This window comes from Danio aesculapii, chromosome 7 (assembly GCF_903798145.1).
Source record: "Danio aesculapii chromosome 7, fDanAes4.1, whole genome shotgun sequence".
Classification (NCBI taxonomy): Eukaryota; Metazoa; Chordata; class Actinopteri; order Cypriniformes; family Danionidae; genus Danio; species Danio aesculapii.
Window position 1 is genome coordinate 71924553 of NC_079441.1, and position 20338 is coordinate 71944890.

At 38.0% G+C, this 20338-nt stretch overlaps 1 protein-coding gene across 1 annotated transcript in view; it reads left to right on the forward strand.

Annotated features, from left to right (window-relative positions):
- LOC130232520 (probable E3 ubiquitin-protein ligase HECTD4) overlaps window positions 1–20338 on the forward strand; it is a 131875-nt gene that overhangs the window by 33721 nt on the left and 77816 nt on the right. Inside the window, 17 exon segments of the mRNA XM_056462472.1 lie at window positions 1597–1750; window positions 2740–2828; window positions 2940–3144; window positions 3620–3739; window positions 5204–5308; window positions 6259–6422; window positions 6801–7046; window positions 8144–8336; window positions 10284–10388; window positions 11050–11138; window positions 13149–13324; window positions 13645–13780; window positions 15854–15998; window positions 16326–16492; window positions 18793–18939; window positions 19699–19883; window positions 20053–20206. Of these exon segments, the coding sequence (XP_056318447.1) occupies window positions 1597–1750; window positions 2740–2828; window positions 2940–3144; window positions 3620–3739; window positions 5204–5308; window positions 6259–6422; window positions 6801–7046; window positions 8144–8336; window positions 10284–10388; window positions 11050–11138; window positions 13149–13324; window positions 13645–13780; window positions 15854–15998; window positions 16326–16492; window positions 18793–18939; window positions 19699–19883; window positions 20053–20206 (2580 nt within the window).

A 20338-nucleotide genomic window follows, 5' to 3' on the forward strand; every position in this document is an offset into this window, starting at 1 on the left:
TTTTGGGAAATATCCAGTCAGAATTAGTGTTGGTGTGTGATAAGTGACGCATGCACATTTGAAAAGTAACTGCACCACCAGTTGTATTTATTCTGTATCATTGAGATATGATTCCGGTTCGGTAAGGGGAAAAAGGAGCGAGGACTCAAATGCATGCAATGATGATTTATTAATTAAAATCAAACAAAACAACAACAAAAACCACCCCGAGGGGGAAAACACTAAACTATAACACAAACAAAGAAACAAACTTGGTTGGGCTGACAAGACAAGGCTAGAGCAGGAACACGGGGGGAGTATAGACAACGAACTGGCACAGGACAGCAGACATGAGGAGAATATAAGCAGGAGCAAATGAATACACAAACAGATGAACATAATTAACTAATAATGGGTTAACAAGGAGGGTGGGACTAGACGATAGACGGGAGAGCACCTGACACAAAGAGACAACACAAGCCAGGTGCTCACATTAAACAGGACAAGAACACGCAGCCAATGAGAGAACTCATTAACCGCGTGTTCTTATGACAAGACAAAAAAACACAACACTGAAGCACACAACAAAAGCACGCGACCAATGTAGCAAACACAGAGCCACGTGCTTTGACAGACGCAAGACACGAGCACATGATAAGTGAACAGCTTACCGTGCACTCACATAAATGCAATGCGCATGTTTCATCTCGGCGCCAACCAAAACCGAAACCAACTAGACGGAGACGCTGAGAATGAAACAGCGCGATGCTGACGAAACAACACAAACACGAGTACAAGAGCGCACGGCCCAAGGACGCGCAGACCTCGCGCGCCGGCATCAAGCGGGAGCGCGCACGGTCCGCACGCACCTATGACGACGCGCACCCAGACAATGACAAAACAAGTGCTCTACCCAAAAAAACTCCAGCCAAGCACTAACAGGACAGGACAAGACAGAGCTAGTGTCCGGACTCTGCCACCAAAACAAGAATTTACAAGACCAGAGTGGCAGAACCCTGACACCTAGGGCTTAGTGGCCACATACCTGACAGCACATTTACACAATTTTTAACTGTTCAGAATGAGTAAAAAATTTAGTTAAATATGCATTAAAAAACTGTCAGGAAAAAGTGTTTTATGTAAATTCGGACCACGAGTCCACATATATGGACATCATTTTTCTCTAAAAGTACATCGTATCAAAAGATGATGCTTAGGTTTTTATTCTAATTAGGTTCTAATAAGCCCAAATAGCAAAGAGAAATAAAAAATGCATGTAAAATAAACACCTTGGGCCTTAAGAGGTTATGTAGTATGTTTTTATCTATATTGTTCATGAAATAGCCATGAGTTGCTGATGTAGCAATAAATAAACCATTCCTCTTCAGAATAGTGGCCAGTTCACTATGGGATTCTAGCAGAGGAAAGCGTTTTCTGACTCTCTCCTTCAAAACACTCCAAAGTGGCTCAATAATATTTATATCTGGTGACTGTGCAGGCCACGGGAGATGTTTCAACTCCACTTTCATGTTCATCAAACCACTCTCACTGATTTGCTGATGTGGCAATAAATACACAGAATCAAACTCATCTTCTTTGTATGTTTTGAATGTCCAGGCTCAGAGGTCTTGAACAGGTGACCAAGGCCACCATGTTGGGTCATTTGCTGCCAGTTCTGCTGACGTCACTGATGCACCCGAATCTGCAAACCCTCACGCTAGCAGACGCGCTCATGCCTCAGCTAGTCCAGCTCGTCCTCTACACTAGCCAGGTGTGTCTGTGTGTTTGAATAGTGATATAAATATATAATATAGTACATTTTTAGTGATTGTCAGATAGTCTAGCGAGGCGATATGGACAGAAATGTGAAACGTTGTTAAACGATATGTAATTTACGGAGTAGAGAATCATAATAATATTAACCAATTTTGTTTTTAACTTTAGACACTTGCATTAAATATACTTTCTACGCATGTAAAATCACTTTTAAAAGTTAATTTGTCATATAGGTGTAACATTACTCATCATACACACACACATATATATATATATATAAAATAAAATAAATATTAAATTATTTATTATAAAAAATCACAGTAATAAATATTTTAAAGTGCATTAAAAAATATAATATATAAATATTATAAATAAATATAATAAATAAATAGATCATGTAATAAATATTTTACATTAAAAAATATATATTTTAATGTACTTTAAAATATTTGTTACTGTTAAAATATTAATTACGTTAACATTACAATGCATGTCCAAATATTTAATATTAATAATATTTATTGTTAAATGAATTACTGCATGTAATTTAATACTGCATGTATTGCAGTAGGCTTTTAGAAATTCAATATTAAAAGCACAACATTTATTTTATTATCAGTGACTTTTTACTGTCACTATTGATCAATTTAATGCACTTTTGCTGAATAAAACTATATCTATCTATCTATCTATCTATCTATCTATCTATCTATCTATCTATCTATCTATCTATCTATCTATCTATCTATCTATAAATGAAAAATATACAAAATACATTCATGCATTGATGAAAATGTCATTCTAAAAATCTTAGTGTACACCAAAGTTTGGGTAATTAAGGAGTTATATATAAGTAGTTATAGTAGATATATATAACTACTTAATTACCCAAACTTTGGTGTACACTAAGATTTTTAAAATGACATTTTCATCAATGCATGAATATATTGTGTATATTTTTCATTTATATATGTTTTCCAACAGACCGCTTTGCTGCTAAAGACACATTCTCCATTATTTGTTGAGGATTCACCAATAAATCAAGGCTCCAGCCAACCCTCATTAAATGACAGGTAAAGAAATGTGACGTGCATTTTGTTTTGTTATATCTGTCTATAATCTCATTGTCCAAACAAAAATTCCGATTGCGCAAACACAATGTTAAGTTGATGCGCTTCATTCAGTTTTCAAATTCTGGAGGAGAGAGAAGAGCCAGGCTTTCTGACGGGCCTGAAGATCCCCGCCCCGTGGGCTGCTGGGAAAACAGTGGAAACTGTTCATCCGGTGCGGGACAACTATAAATTTAAAGACACGGTGCACATTCCTGGAGCTCGCTGCCTGTACCTGCGCTTCGACCCGCGCTGCTCCTCACAGTACGACTACGACAAGGTTTGAAGATTTCCTACTCTGTTCATCTCTTTATTTATTTTGATTTTGACCCGCCCACTAGTGACCGTCTCTCCCTCATTAGCATAGAATGTTAGTCTTGTGTTTGAATCTGCCACTATGCTGACACATAGGCATTTGTAGCTCCGCCCTCTTGTGAAAAGAGCACAATCTCATTTGCATTTAAAGCGACAGTCACCAAAACACCACAATTAGGATAAAAAGCCTAAAAGCATCCGTTTCAGACATACCTACCAACACTCCAGTTTTTCCCGGGAGTATTTCAGACCCATCTCCCGGAATACCACCCCATTACCCCCCCCCCCCCCCCCCCCCCTTCCCAGCTTTTTGGTTCAGTCCCCATGCGCACCAACGCGCAACCATCTTCATACCTGCTCCCCAGTTTGCGCGCAATTTCACCCCTGCTCTTCAGTTCGTGCGCAGTCTTTACAATCTTATATGCTCTTGTGTCGTTCAGCTTGTCATTTACGCCGGGCCGAACACAAACAGTCGCAAAGTGAGCGAGTATGGAGGAAACACCATGGGTTATGGCAGCCGCAGTGTATTGGGAACCGGATGGCCAAAAGATCTGGTCAAGGTGAGAAACAGCCACACCATACAGTAACAGCACATGACACGCACGCATTCAGTGTTCGGGAATACAGGACAATAACATAACATTATAAAAAGTATAAAATTAATCGTTGTCGTATTAGATAGATGGCCTTCTAATGAAAAATCTGCTGTGTTGAAGCATATGTGAGCATATGTGGTCTGTAAAGGGACATTTAATGTAATTAATTCAAAAATTCCAACCTATACTTACATCTGATAGCTAAAATGTCTGTGGTGGTTTTTATATGGCAACAAAAGGTTAAAACTTATATTTTGATTATAATATGAGTAAATAATAATGCTTTAAATCCAAATGTCCAAATTTTGATATACCTCAAATGACTTGTAGGAATAATAATAATAATAATAAAAATAATAAGGTTATTATAAAAAACTATATAGTATACAGTGCATTAAAGTAGCATCTCAATGCGCTTTGCTTGTAAATAAAAAGCATCAAGATAAAAAAATACATACAATGATACAGGGATAGTAACTTGACATAAACAAAGCGTATATGTATATGAATGTGAGCAATATCATACGCATAGCAGTGCTATATGGCTGTATATTGACACTGGTGGGAGGCGTGCATTGTCTTAAAGCTGCAGGCTGAGTACCTTAGTGTCCCACCAGTGATGATATACAGCCATATTGCACTGCTACGAGTGTGATATTGCATTTATACAACAGTTCTTTGCCATAATTGTGTGTATAAAAAAGAAAATCAAACACGGAGAGTCTCTAAAATCCATTTGTATGAGGAGCTACTTTCCTCCGCCATTCCTTCACATCTGCAGCTGATGCTCAGAACAGCAGAAACTCTGACTTAGAAAGTCACTTACCAGTTTAATAATGATTTGATCAGCTGTAGTTTGAAATTATGCTTAGTTTTTCTCCTCTAAGAGCTTATTATGCGGTCTCTATCGCCATCTTGTGGTGGAACGTCAACCATCTTTGCTCTGCTCAGTATGACAGGCTGATGGATGCCGACACGCTGAATCCCTGAAATTATGAATATTTAAAATAAAAAAAATTAAAATAATTGAGTATTTTAAAATAAAATACTCAAAAGTGCATCTAACAGTTGCAATATATATTTTTTTATTACATAAAAACTATCCAAAAAAGTCTGTGTATATATTTTTATTTATTTAATTATTATTTTTTTGGCTTCTATTTGATTTTAAACATATTAAATATAAATTAAATAAGTATCTTAATTCATATGATTGTCTTTTGAATATCTTACGAACAGAAATACTTCACAGGTCAATGCAAGTAAAAAGTATATTTGCGTTTTTGTAAATAATGTGAATTATATCGATATAAAAGGTGCAAAATATAATGTAATATAATAATTTGAAGACATCAACATTTGCAGACAGTTGTTTTTTAAACATATATTACCGTATTAAATACGACAGCTTCTTATGGTGTTTTTCAGGTGGAAGGAGATACGGTGACGTTCTCTTTTGAGATGAGAAGTGGACGAGAGCACAATACTCCAGATAAAGCCATGTGGGGTTTCTCGTGCACCGTCAGAGCTCAGGTACTCAACAATTTACCATGCTGTAAAACAGATCTTTACTACACTTTAAAATGTACCGCGAGCATGTTAAACGCTCATTACATTTTTGCTTGCATTGCTATTGTTTCCCTTTAAATTGCTTGGTGTTGTTATTGTTGATGTATAATAGAACGTGGATAAAATCTCTTAATTGTACTTCTAATATTAAACACTGTTTTGTGCAACCACTTTAAAAGTACCCTCTTAATGTGCTTTGCATTTAAATAAAAATGATGGAGGTAAAAAAATACATACAAGGACATTCGCATAATAATGAGACACAAACAAAGCCAATAAATTAAAAGTATATACAGTGCTCAACATAGTTAAGTACACCCCATTTTGAAAATGAATATTTTATCCATTTCTCAGTGAATATAGGCGATGTATTTTGGTGCATTTATTAAAGGTATTTATTTATTAATATAATATTTTAGTCACCAAACATATTTAGAAATAGAAAGATTTCAATTCATATGAAATATTGGAAAAAAAAATACAGAACTACAGAATTTCAACAGAACTTTTGTTTCTCTTAAATTTTGCTATTTTAGAAAATATAGACATATAACGTATACATTGGGATTTACTAATTTTGGACTGTAATTTTGTTCCATTAGCTCCAAATTTGGCTTCAGTACTGATTAATCTAATGTATATGCACAGATATAATATTGTAGCTTCCTATAGAAAATATCTATCTATCTATCTATCACTGAATCTACATGAGAGATTTGTGAGGGGTGAACTCGTATATGTTGAGCACTGTATATATTTAAAATCAGATAGAAGTTACCCAAAACAGTGTAAAATCTCATTAGATTTGTGTTTGCACTGCTGTTGTTGTCTACAGATGTCTTTGTTGTGTTATTGTTGAAGTATAGTAGAACTTGGACCAAATTTCTTAGTTGTACTTCTTTTGTTAATTTCAGGAGTCGTCTGAGGATGTGTCTGGCGGTCTGCCGTTTCTGGCTGATCTGGCTCTGGGTTTGTCAGTATTGGCCTGCGCTATGCTACGAATCCTCTATAATGGCCCTGAAATCACACGAGAGGAAGAAGCCTGTCACGACCTTCTCTGCTCCAAACTACTGCAGAGGTGAGCTGATCTCACACACGTTTGACATGTTTAATTTGATTAAACCCATTTTAAGGTCAATATTATTAGCCCCCTTAAGCAATATTAGTTTTGGATTGTCTCCCGAACAAACCACTGTTGTACAATAACTTGCCTAATTACCCTAACTTTACCCTAATTAACCTAGTTAAGCCTTTAAATGTCACTTGAATACTAGTATCTTGAAGAATATCTAGTCTAATATTATTTACTGTCATCATGACAAAGATAAAATAAATCAGTGATTAGAGATGAGTTATTAAAACTATTATGATGTCTTTACTGTTATTTTAGGAGAATTAAATGTGTCTTTATTAATTTTGTAATGAGGAATAAAGCATAATATTTGACTGATTTCAGGTGCCAGTGGCAGGTGGAGGCGAATGGAGCGATCTCTCCTGCACTCACGCCTTCTCCGTCTCCTCTTCCTCTGACCATCGATGAGGAGCGCGAGTTCACATATCCATCAGACATCCTCGCTCCTCCTCCGGGCCCGATACCGAGCGCCTGCTGTGAGCTGCCTCGCATTCACCTACCGCAGGGCATCATGGGCCGCCTGAGAGAGCTGTCTGGGCGCGCACGGCCACAGTTTCGCCCCAGCATCAAGTAAGCTTTTGAACAGAAGTCTGCATATGAGGGGACTGTTACTTAAAGTCGCCATGATACGGAAGTCCATTACTGTGATGTACATTCACAAACAGTACATATTTTGGATGTCTCCCTTATCTTACCCATTCATTTCAGGTCTTAAAGTCTCTTCTAATGTTCTGATGAGTTTCAGGTGTGTTTGATTAGGAAGAGATTGAAAATGTATACCGTTGGTGTGTCTTTAGGAACAGGCTTGTGATACACTGCATTAAAGGACCGATAGCCCTGCCCTAAATGACTGATAGTCCCACTTTAAAGGACTGATAGCAACACCCTAAAGGACTGATAGCCCCACCCTAAATTACTGATAGCTGCGGCCTAAAGGACTGATAGGCCCACCCTAAATGACTAGTAGCCCCGCCCTAAAGGACTGATAGCCCCACCCTAAATGACTAATAGCCCCGCCCTAAATTACTGATAGCCGCGGCCTAAAAGACTGATAGCTGCGCCCCAAATGACTGGTAGCCTCGCCCTAAAGGACTGATAGCCCCACCTCAAATGATGGATAGCCCCACCTTAAAGTACTGATAGCCACGCCCTAAATGACTGATAGCTCCACCCTCAAGGCTTGAAAGCTCCACCCTAAAATCTTAATTACTCTGAGTTTGTTTCTTAATTTTTTGCATTAATATTTTTTTGTATATTGTTTCAAAATTCGTATTTGTTTTATTTACTTTCTTAACTTTTATTTATAGAGCACTTTCAAGAACAAAACAATCATAACATACATTAAAATATAGATTATATAACAGAATTTAATAAAAAAAAATCTAAGAAAACAATTACTAATCTATAAGTTAATAAGCAAGAAAGTCTAGATAAAAAAACTGAAATACAAGAAGCAATTTTGACTTATATTTATATTCACACCTTCATAAGTGTGTGTAATGAGCTGTTTTTATTGTCTAAAAATCCATAGAGGTGAATGAGAGCGGAAGTGTCGAGCCAAAAGGATTCCAATGGCAGCACCCGCTCATACATGAAGAATGAGGTCAATAGGTTGTGAATTGTTGCATCAGAAGTGTAGATTAACTGTGTTTTCGTCTGGTCTTCAGAGAGGTGATCCGTCCAGACGTGATGGAGGAAGTGATCGTGTCATGTGTGATTAAACACTTGGGTCTGGTGGATGCGCTGCAGTCGCTGGTCAACTTCCAGTACAGAGAAGCTCACAGAGAAGAACACAACCTGCTCTGCAAGATCATGGCTGAGACCTTCAAGAAGATCAACGCCATGGAGAGACAATTACAGGTGTGTGTGTGTGTGTGTGTGTGTGTGTGTTTGTGTTTGTGTTTGTGTGTGTGTGTGTGTTAGATGTGGAGCTCTTCATGAAAATACTGCATGATCAGGGGCAAACATGGCTGAGCAAAGTTGTAATTGTCATATACATCAGTTCAGGGGAGAACAGTTCTGTGATCAGTAGTACATATTCTCTGAAGACAGTACAAAGTATTGCTATTATAGTCAGCAGCACAATACGCAAACTAAAAACCAAACTTTCATGACTAACTTGCAGAGCACTGTCTGCTGTTAAAGAACAAGCCCAGAGCACCATATACTGTTTAAAACTAGCCTAGAGCCCCATCTGCTTTTTAAAACAAGCCTAGAGTGCCGTCTGCTGTTTAAAACTAACCCAGAGCGCCGTTTGCTATTTAAAACTAGCCTAGAGCGCCATCTGCTGTTTAAAACTAGCCTAGAGGGCCATCTGCTGTTATAAAACTAGCCTAGAGCGCAATCTGCTGTTTAAAACTAGCCTAGAGGGCCATCTGCTGTTATAAAACTAGCCTAGAGCGCCATCTGCTGTTATAAAACTAGCCTAGAGCGCCATTTGCTGTTATAAAACTAGCCTAGAGCACCATCTGCTGTTATAAAACTAGCCTAGAGCGCAGTCTGCTGTTTAAATCTAGCCTAGAGCGCCATCTGGTGTTTAAAACTAGCCTAGAGTGCCATCTGCTGTTTAAAACAAACCTAGAGGGCCATCTGCTGTTATAAAACTAGCCTAGAGCGCCATCTGGTGTTTAAAACTAGCCTAGAGTGCCATCTGCTGTTTAAAACAAACCTAGAGGTCCATCTGCTGTTATAAAACTAGCCTAGAGCGCAGTCTGCTGTTCAAAACTAGCCTAGAGCGCCATCTGGTGTTTAAAACTAGCCTAGAGCGCCATCTGCTGTTTAAAACAAACCTAGAGGGCCATCTGCTGTTATAAAACTAGCCTAGAGCGCCATCTGGTGTTTAAAACTAGCCTAGAGTGCCATCTGCTGTTTAAAACAAACCTAGAGGTCCATCTGCTGTTATAAAACTAGCCTAGAGCGCAGTCTGCTGTTCAAAACTAGCCTAGAGCGCCATCTGGTGTTTAAAACTAGCCTAGAGCGCCATCTGCTGTTTAAAACAAACCTAGAGGGCCATCTGCTGTTATAAAACTAGCCTAGAGCGCCATCTGCTGTTTAAAACTAGCCTAGAGCGCCATCTGCTGTTATAAAACTAGCCTAGAGCGCAATTTGCTGTTATAAAACTAGCCTAGAGCACCATCTGCTGTTATAAAACTAGCCTAGAGCGCAGTCTGCTGTTTAAATCTAGCCTAGAGCACCATCTGCTGTTTAAAACTAGCCTAGAGCGCAGTCTGCTGTTTAAATCTAGCCTAGAGCGCCATCTGGTGTTTAAAACTAGCCTAGAGCGCCATCTGCTGTTTAAAACTAACCTAGAGCGCCATCTGCTGTTATAAAACTAGCCTAGGGCGCAGTCTGCTGTTTAAAACTAGCCTAGAGCGCCGAGTGCTGTTTAAAACTAGCCTAGAGTGCCATCTGCTGTTAAACACTAGCCTAGAGCGCCATCTGCCATTGTAAAACTCGCCTAGAGCACCGTCTGCTGTTAAAACACTAGCCTAGAGCATCGTCTGCTGTTAAAATCTGGCCTAGAGTGCTATCTGCTGTTAAAACTAGCCTAGAGCCCCATCTGCTGATAAATCTAGAATAGAGTGCCATCTGCTGTTAAACACTAGCGTAGAGCGCCATCTGCTGTTTATAATGTATGCCATTATAATAATATAGGTTGCCATCAGACTCTGCAAACAGTATAATTGCGCTACATCACTGTGATAATGATGACGAGGAGAATCATGCCAGTGTGTGTGTGCGTGCGTGCGTGTGTGTGTGTGTGCCTGTGTGTGTGTGTGCGCGCGTGTGCGTGTGTGTGTGTTTCAGAGCGTGGCTGAGCTGGAGCAGAAGTGGCAGAATGAAGTGGATGAAGCTCAGCAGGGAAAACTGGAGAACAACACTCCTTTCTTCCACGATTATCACTTCTTCGAGGTGAGGAATGAGACACAATTCACAGCTTTGTGCTTTGTGAACAGAAACAGACTTTAGCTTTTAAAAAGACACGCCAGAATAAGTATATTTCTGTAAAGCACGGGAAAACATGATTGAAACCGTTACTTAAAATGCAACACATACAGTCACAAAGTAAAAAATTTAGATTAATGATCTATTATTTGCTAGTAAAGTGTTTTTTAATATAGTTTTGAGATTTGAAGTAGGCAGATTCAACAAATTAAGCACACAATTTGTATGTCCGAACAGTTTCACACCCAACGCTTTACATTCGCAGTCAAGCTAATGTTTCTATTTATATGTTTATTTATTTTAATTTTTGCTTTTAACCAAGTAATAGTTTCCTGACGTTGTTTTATGTTGTATAATACTATATTAAATTGTCATTTTTACAAATATTTTCAGTATTTTGTAAGTAAATTTGATTTATTGAGCACTTTAAACTGGCCAGGCTTAAAAATAAAAGTTTTGAACAGTTTTTTATGTTGTTTTCAGAGTAACTGAGGCACAAACTGTAAAGGCTCCGCCCTCTTCTTAAAAGGGGGTGGGGCCAGCTGCTCATTTGAAGCACTTTTTTTGGATTGTGTTGTCGTCAGGAGCTGCAAGTATTGATGCAGCTGGTTTGTTTTGTGTCTTACAGAATAAAATGAAGGAGCTGGAGCTTCTCTGTTCGCTGAAGGAGGTTCCTCTGGACTGCACTGATCCAGAAAACGCTGTGATGGCTTTGAGGTTTGATATGCAAATTATACAAATTGAATAATTAGAGCTGTTCAGATGTTTGGGGTCAAAGAGAAATACTCTTTATTTTGAAAATATTCAATGTGTTAAATAAATCCAAAGTGGCAGCGAACATATATAGTTTAATGTATTATAATATTGATTAATTAATTAAATAATTATATTGACAATACTTTGGATGTTCTTAAAAATGGCATTTATTTATTCAATTTATTATAAGTTTATTTGTATAGCGCTTTTCACAATAATTATTGTTTAAAAACTGCTTTAGAAAAGGTGCATAACAATCAAATTCGCAAAAGCTAGGGTTATTAGTTACCAAATCTTTATTAATTACTAATAACTTTAACAAATTAAGTAGCTTTTACGGTTAAAGTTATTAAACGTATATAAGCATAACCTGCAGTTATATAGTAAATGCTGTAGGTGATGTCTGTGTACATATTCACAGTAGTGTATTAAGTCTATGTGTTGTCTATATATGGTTGCATTTACCATATATCAATGTGAACAACAATATTTAATGTTTTTAATGTAAAATTTGAAGTGTTTATTTCTGAAGTTGTTGTAATTATTGTTTTTAAGGGCACCTATGGTGAAAAATCTACTTTTTTAAGCTGTTTGGACAGACATATGTGCATGTATGGTATATAGACCGTCATATTGGGGTGATATAAGCACACCCAGTGCTCTTTTTTCAATTTAACAACATAAAAACGGTGGACCAATTGGAGCGGTTTTCATATCGACCGCAACTTTACGTAGGAGAGCGGTCCCCCCGCCCACCAATATTGATTGACAGGCGCGTCATCATATCCTCAGTTTGTTGATTCACGTCCGCCATTTTCAGCATGAGTGGAAGCGATATCACTAAAGGAACACGCTAGCTCTATTTTTAGATGCAAGGCTCATTGGGCTCAACACAAGATCAATATTCTCCACATTATCGCTCTAATCGGAATTATTGGTTGTATATTTAGGTAGGTTTGCAAACATGTGTACTTCTCATTGAGTCTACCTTATACTTCAGGCGTTCGCGATCCCAGAAGCTCCATGTGATCTTAACTAGCATGCGTTTTAGAATTCTAAACATAGGTTTCTATCAGGGTACACTCAAGTCGACGGCTGGGCGCCGCGGACCGCTGCAGAAACCTATGTTTACAATTCAAAAATGCGTGGCGCGACGATTCGGGACACTTCATGTTTCTGCCGAGCTACAGAGAGTGTCTGGTGTGCCGTGTCGCGGCTTCGAGCCGCGCATCCGGTGCCTCAGTCAAAGTTAATTCAGTGTGCGTGGTTATTAGTTTCTGTGTACAAGCTCGGCACTTGAAACTAGCACACAGTTGGCTGTAAAACTGTACAAAGACACAAATGATTTTGTACTCTCTGCTTGGTCTGTGTCCGAGTCATACATGGAGGACTGAATGCTCAACCTCTCACTCCAGCTCCTTCTCTCAGTCTGCCTGTCAGACTCTGTTGCAAACACAGAGCGGGTGAGCTCATGGCCCCGCCCCCTTGTTACGTTGGCGGGAAGCCGAAACTAATTTACATGATAAGCAACACACCCCTAAATCAGCGAACTGTGGACACGCCCCCAACATGACACTTTTTAACACATTATAATAAACAAATCTGAATTGTGTTTTAAACTGAACCTAAACTGGCACACTCAGAAGAACCAGAATATTAATATTAAATCATAAAAAAGAGGTAAACTATGTTCCCTTTAAACTATTAATAATAGAGTATATTATCCATTGATCTTGCTTTGAAATAGCCATAAGATGCCGATGTGGCAATAAACAAACAAATCAAATTTAGTTTGTTTCAAATTGTTATTCATCAAAGACATAAAATGCAGCACTTTTTTAATTTAAATAAATATGAATCAACTTTTTTCATTCATTTTCTTTCCAGATTACTGAACTTTTCAATATTATTGTTTGTATTATTGCAGTTTTAACCAATCGTAATGTGTGCTTGTTTTTTTTTTTCTTTCAGAGAGAAGTTTTTTCATGAAGTAAACTCCACGCAGCAGCAGCAGCAGAGAAGTGTCGTTCCTCTGGCTAAAACCAAAGCGCTTGTGAAGAGTTTGATCAACCGCTCGGAGCTGCTGCTTCATGTCACAATCGCTCCGCAGTGCAAGAGTCTCTCATCAACACCCACAAGCACACCGGGTAACACACAAACACACAAACACACACACACACACACACACACACACACACACACACACACACACACACACACACACACACACACACACACACACACAAACACACACACACATGTATAAGTTCCAACAGAGTCTGCAGCATTTCATCATTTTAGCAAGTAATGATGAGTAAAATGATGACAGAATTTTCATTTTTGGGTGAACTGTCCCCTAAAGCTGCCAACTCTGCCTTTAACTCAGTGATCTCATGAAATCCAGGAGGGTCTGTTTGCACATGAACACACATATGATGTAAATGTTTGTTCGTGTTATTGCGTGCAGCCTGTAAGTCGGTGTCAGACGCTAAATCGATGGCTCCCGTGGTGAAGCAGCCAGTGTTTCTACGCAGCATGTCTGCTCCGTCAGATCTGGAAATGATCGCCAGCAGCGATGTGGAGTTCACACACGGAGCGCAAAGGTACTGCTGTTAATAACGCTTCTAGAGTCAGCAGGCGCATACTCATTTCTGATTGCCTAAAGAGACCGTTTATATGCACACCTGTAGCACGTATTACATTTTTTATTGTATACTTTCGCTTTAATTAATGCTGAAATGCATGTATAAATGTGCATAGAAACTAGTTAAGTTTAATTTTTAAATTTATTCATTACATGCATTTATAAATTCAGCTTCCTCTAAATAATAATAATAATAATAAACTCATTTGGCAAATTTATTAAAGCCAAATTATTGTTTGTTAAAGTACAGTTTAACAATGCATTAATGCCAATATTTTGGAATGAATAAACTTACCAAAAGAATTTATTATTATTATTATTATTATTATTATTATTATTGTAGCTGAACTTAATAATGCATTTAATTAATAAATAATCAGTTTTTAAATTTAATTGAATTTCATGCATTTATTTATTATTTGATTTTTTTTTTAGTGCATCAATGATTTTATTTATTTGTTAAATGTGTTTTGACGTTGTATTCATGCATTTATTTTTCATGTTAAAATATTTTCATGTCTGCCAGCATAATTTTCATGATTTCTCAAAACAATTAAAAATGTGTTTGAATTAAATTAAAAATGAAATGAGCGAGTGTTTAGTAAATCATTTGTTTGAGGTATTTGGTATCATTTGTGGCTCAAAAATTACCCATGGCAGTGTTAATGTTGTAATTGTTTTGGCATATATATATATATACACACACACAGTTGAAGTCAGAATTATTAGCCCCCCTGTTTATTTTTTTCCCCAATTTCTGTTTAATGGAGAGAAGATTTTTCTCAGCACATTTCTAATCATAATAGTTTTAATAACTCATCTCTAATAACTGATTTATTTTATCTTTGCCATGATGACAGTAAATAATATTAGACTAGATATTCTTCAAGACACTTCTATACAGCTTAAAGTGACATTTAAAGACCATAAAATGTTTTTAAAAAAATTAAAACTGCTTTTATTTTATACGAAATAAAACAAATAAGGCTTTCTCCAGAAGAAACAATATTATCAGACATACTGTGAAAATTTCCTTGCTCAGTTAAATATCATTTGGGAAATATTTGAAAAAGAAAAGAAAAATTAATAAAAAATTTGGACTATATAAATGAAGTGAATGTTTAATAAATAAAACTTTTGCCCTTTATACTATAACTAAACAAACTAATTATCAGAATTCCTATCTTATTATTTTTTTGATAATGCATTTAAGTTTTTTGCCTGCGTGTATGTATATATATATATATATATATATATATATATATATATATATATATATATATATACACATATATATGTATGTATGTATGTATGTATATATATATATATATATATATATATATATATATATATGTATGTATATATATATTTGTATATATATGTGTATATATATATGTATATATGTATGTATAAATATATATATATATGTATGTATGTGTATATATATTGTAAATATATGTGTATATATATATGTATATATGTATGTATAAATATATATATATATGTATGTATGTGTATATATATATATATACACATATATATATACACGTGTGTATATATATATATATATATATACATGCATACATACATACACACAAATATATATATATATATATATATATATATATATATATATATATATATATATATATATATATATATATATATATACATAGCAATGCACTTATTAATTATTTTATTATTTGTTCAAAATATTTTCTCTTTACAAAATATTTTTTCATACAAAAAAAATCATAGACAAGATATGCTCTGCTTCTTTAAACCTGTATTTGCTAAACAAATGTTATAGCTCTTTATTGTTTATATACCAGTTCTCTTCAAATAAAAGTGCATAATAATACATTACTTTTAAATTCATCATTGAATTTTGTGCATAACAATACAGTTAACTGCAGCGATTTAATTGTGATAAAATATTCAAATTATTGTCTATAATTCTATCAGATGTATGCTCAAATCTGATTTTATAGTATACTATAGTGGCTATCATTTGTATATGTGTGTGTTGTAGGAGGCGGCAGCACCCCTCCAGCCACCGGAGCAGCTCGTTCACACTCCTGCAGTCATTGGTGATTGAAGACAGTAAAGATAAACCCACGTACAGTGTGCTGCTGGGACAACTCTTCGCCTTCATAGGAACCACTCCTGACCAGACCGTAAGATCACACACATACAGTAGCAATGCTTCCATCCACCTAATTTATGCACAAGAAATGTATAATGGGAATGCTAAGATGTGAAAACGCAGATAAAAAGTCACATTTGAAACGTTTCTGTTGTGTTCAGTACTATTTGCTTGTGTTGTTTTCTTGATGTGTTTGCTTTGTGAGGATTTGCAACATGTATATATTCAAACCAATGAGGATCATTTTGGATTTGCTGGCCTTCCTTGTGTTTTCTTAAATTGCAGCACGTTAAGCTCTCTCGGCCGCTACAGCATTGTGAACAAAGAACATAACTATATTCTTCTCTTCCGTCTGCAGGTGTCGAGCAGCAGTTTCCTGTCCGCAGCTCAGACGCGCTGGAGGAGAGGACGAACACGCAAACAGGCTCTGGTTCACATGCGGGAGCTGCTGACCGCTGCCGTCCGCGTCGGTGGAGTCACTCATCTGGTCGGACCGGTCACTATGGTCCTGCAGGGGGGACCCAGGTACTTTTAAACCACCTCAACATCACAAATCAGCATTTACTGTGGAGCACTGTGGGAAATTAATACAGTGGTCGCTCGTTAGAGTTACGTTGTAAATAACAACCCGCAATAGGTGGAATCCGCAAAGTAGTCTGCTTTATTTTTGACAATTATTCTAGATGTTTTAAGGCTGTATACAGAAACAGAAGAAGCTCTGGGGAAATAGCATAGACTGTAAAATATATGGACGGAGCATCCGTGACGTCACCCATAGGTTTCTAAACACTGCAAAAGAAGCTACAAGTAGGCGCGGCCAACCGTCGCCATTTTGTTCGCGTGTCATCGCACTCACGGCGGGATACCAAACAAGGGCAAAGAGGCGGAGAGTGAGCGGAGCTACAGACACCTGCTGGCACTTTGCTTAGACCTGGCAGACAGACTTTACTTTGGGAGAAACGCTTAATACTCTATTACCTGCTACTTGTTTGTGTTCTGACCACATGTGCTTGGCTGTACACTATATCAATAAAGTGTTTAGACTTTTAAAAACACTGTAGTAATACAGTGAGCCACTAAACATTGCTCTTATGACGTTTTTCTACAGGAGGAAAACCCGAATTACTTCCAAACACTTCAAATATAGTGTGTGTTAGTAAATGCAAGATGAACTCCAGCATAACACTGTATGATAACGCTTCAGATGACTGATCTAGAGCCTACAGCTAATCAATCTGTCACATTCTGGAGTGCTTTACGGGTCTAAAGAAAAATATTAATGATAAATGATCTTAAATAAAACAAATACATTTATAGAGATGGTATACAAGTATATAACTTTACTCACATGGGAAACGGAGGCCACGTGAATGGTTTGTGAGCACAATTAAGTGCACACAGCATCCCATATCATCTGATAATTGTAAGAAATAAGTCCAAAAGGCAGCTGACTGTGTAAAGCCACATAAAACAACACAAAAATACGATGAATATGCCGAGATCAGTGGCTAATCTGCCGGATTCAGCTGAGGTGAAGTGACGACGACCAGCGAGACCTAGCTGTCACTCAAGTGGCCACGCCCTTAATTATGCAAACTTAATATAACCTAATATAAAGGAAATGGATGAGTTATAAATAAATTCACCCCCCTCACAGTTGTCATGGAGGGTAATAATAGCTATATGAACCAAAATCGTTCTTTGTACCAGGCTGTAAACACCTTTTTTCTGCTGTAAAGTTGGCCATTCTAACAGAGGGCTCAATTGCAACTTGCTCTATTATGGAGCCAGGACTAGCGGGATTTTGATGAATTGCAGTTTCAGTTACTTCCGTATTGGCTTCCCGAGGGAGAGCGGGAGGTTGCCGCTTGGGAAATAGCAGCCTTTGAACAGAATTTTAGCTCTCCCTCTGCTGTAACATTACAGCGCCTCTGGCCACGCCCCTTACCTGCGCAGTGTGTGCGTGCTGTGAAAGTACGGTTGTGATCTCACAAGACCCGGAAGTATTTTTTGTAGTTCCCGAAATTCGTTCATTGTAGGCTTTGCTAAGCTAACTCTGTAAAAACCAAGGTCTCCCTTTGCATTGAGCATTTTACATCCAGAGATGCTGTTTATGTTCACACAGCTACATTACACACCAACTAAAGTTTACCATATGATATCATAGTGGACCACCCCTTTAAGAATATAGCCTTTTATTAGTAGCTTTAAATCTGAAGGTGGGATTTTGCACTTCGTGTTAGGGCTGTTTTGTTAATAGCATAAATGTAGCTAAACTAAAATGTTACCGTAATATTAATATTATACAAATGACATAATGTTACACAATGCATTGATTAAAGTAAAATAAGCATGCTTTTGAGATGGTCACCTGTGTGAGCTGGTCATCGAGCACTTTTTTGTTAGGCCGAACGTGTGTGAAAAACACATGCAGCAGGTTTCCTGGCGACTGAGAGTTGATCTGCTCTTTGCTGAGGTAAATATCTGAGACTTTGACAGGTTTGGCAGGAACGGGGCTCAGTGCCTGCTCTGCATATATGCAGCTCTTAAAGATGTCTGTCAGCACGTCACGAGCTCCAGGAACCAGCTTGTCTCCTAAAAGGACAAAAACCAATCAAAGATCCAAGTTAAAGCAAACACTAGTAAAACACATCCACATAAAAAATCTTTGCAACAACTCCACACAACTGTGCTTTCTGGTTAATTATAATTCATACTCGAGACAGTTTTCGTGACTTAAAAACACTCTTAGACTCATTTGTATGATATTTGAATGCGATACTGCTGGACTGGCAGATTGTTAACATGGCTGTGTGTGTGCGCAGGGTGGAGGAGCTGACCTGCGGTGGGATGATGGAGCAGGTACAGGAGGCGTTTGGAGAGACCATGACGTCAGTGGTGTCTCTGTGTGCCCGATACCCCATCGCCTGTGCCAACAGCATCGGCCTGCTCTGCACCATCCCCTACACCAGGCAAGCAGATCCAGAGCTTATGCACATGTTCAAAACTCCTTCGTTCATTTTCCTTCAGCTTAGTCCCTTATTTATCGAGAATGAACCACCAACTATTCCGGCTTATGTTTTTCACAGCGGATGCCCCTCCAGCTGCAACCCAGTACTGGGAAACATCCATTCACTCTGGCATTCATACGCACACATACAATATGACCAATATAGCACATCTAATTCACCTATAGTGCATGTGTTTGGACTATGGGGGAAACCCACACCAACACAGAGAGAACATCTCCTCAAATATATTACTCTCCTATTAAAGTGAATGAGTTTTGGTCATTGACTACGCTAAAATGGTAGTTTAAACTCAATCTATTTACATTTACATGGACTTCAGTAATCAAATTTTTGCTTTAATCCGAGTAAGACAATGATATGATTAAGGTGTTTACATGAGCTGCTTTTTGAATGTTCCTTTCGGGTTCCTGTTTTACATGTTATATAACACATAAATGGGCGACGCAGTAGGTAGTACTGTCGCCTCACAGCAAGAAGGTCGCTGGTTCGAGCCTCGGCTGGATCAGTTGGCGTTTCTGTGTGGAGTTTGCATGTTCACCTTGCGTTCGCATGGGTTTTCCACCGGGTGCTCCGGTTTTAGGAAGGCTTAATTGTCCGTAGTGTATGAGTGTGAGTGAGTGTGTATGTGTTTCCCAGTGATGGGTTGCGGCTGGAAGGGCGATTTGTTGATTCTCATGTTAACTGTGTTGTTCTCCACAGGAGTGAGGAGCAGTGTCTGGTGCGCAGTGGTCTGGTTCAGCTCATGGATCGCCTCTGCAGTCTGAGCAGTCAGAGAGACTGCAGCTCCAATGAGAAGCAGACCAAGAAGCAGAAAGTGGCCACTATGGCCTGGGCTGCATTTCAGGTGCTGGCCAACCGCTGCATCGAGTGGGAGAAAGTCGAAGGTGAGGGACAGGAAGGCTGTATGGCGAAACTTTAATTTTTAAAAATGCACAGTGCTTATCATTGAGATTAATTATATTGCAATAAAGCAAGGATGGGATGTTGTACGGTTTTAGAAGTAATTCGTGAACCTGTTCAGCTGTATCTGACGCCGGTGTTGTTTTTAAACAGGAGGCTCCACAGACGCAGTGCATTCTGGGTTGGCTCGCCAGGTGTCCAGCCTTCTGACCAATCATCTGGCTCGAGCGACAGACTGCTGTGGAAACCAGGCAGCAGGAAATGATGCGCTGCAGGATGTGCTCAGTTTACTCAACGATCTGTCCAGGTAAAACCTTCACTTCTGTGGTCAGACAGACATGAAGAATCAGGTTGGGGTTAGCCATTTTAAATGTATTACTCGAATGTGTCAGCTATAACAGTGCAGAGCTTGTGCAGTGTTGCATATTATAGATAAGGA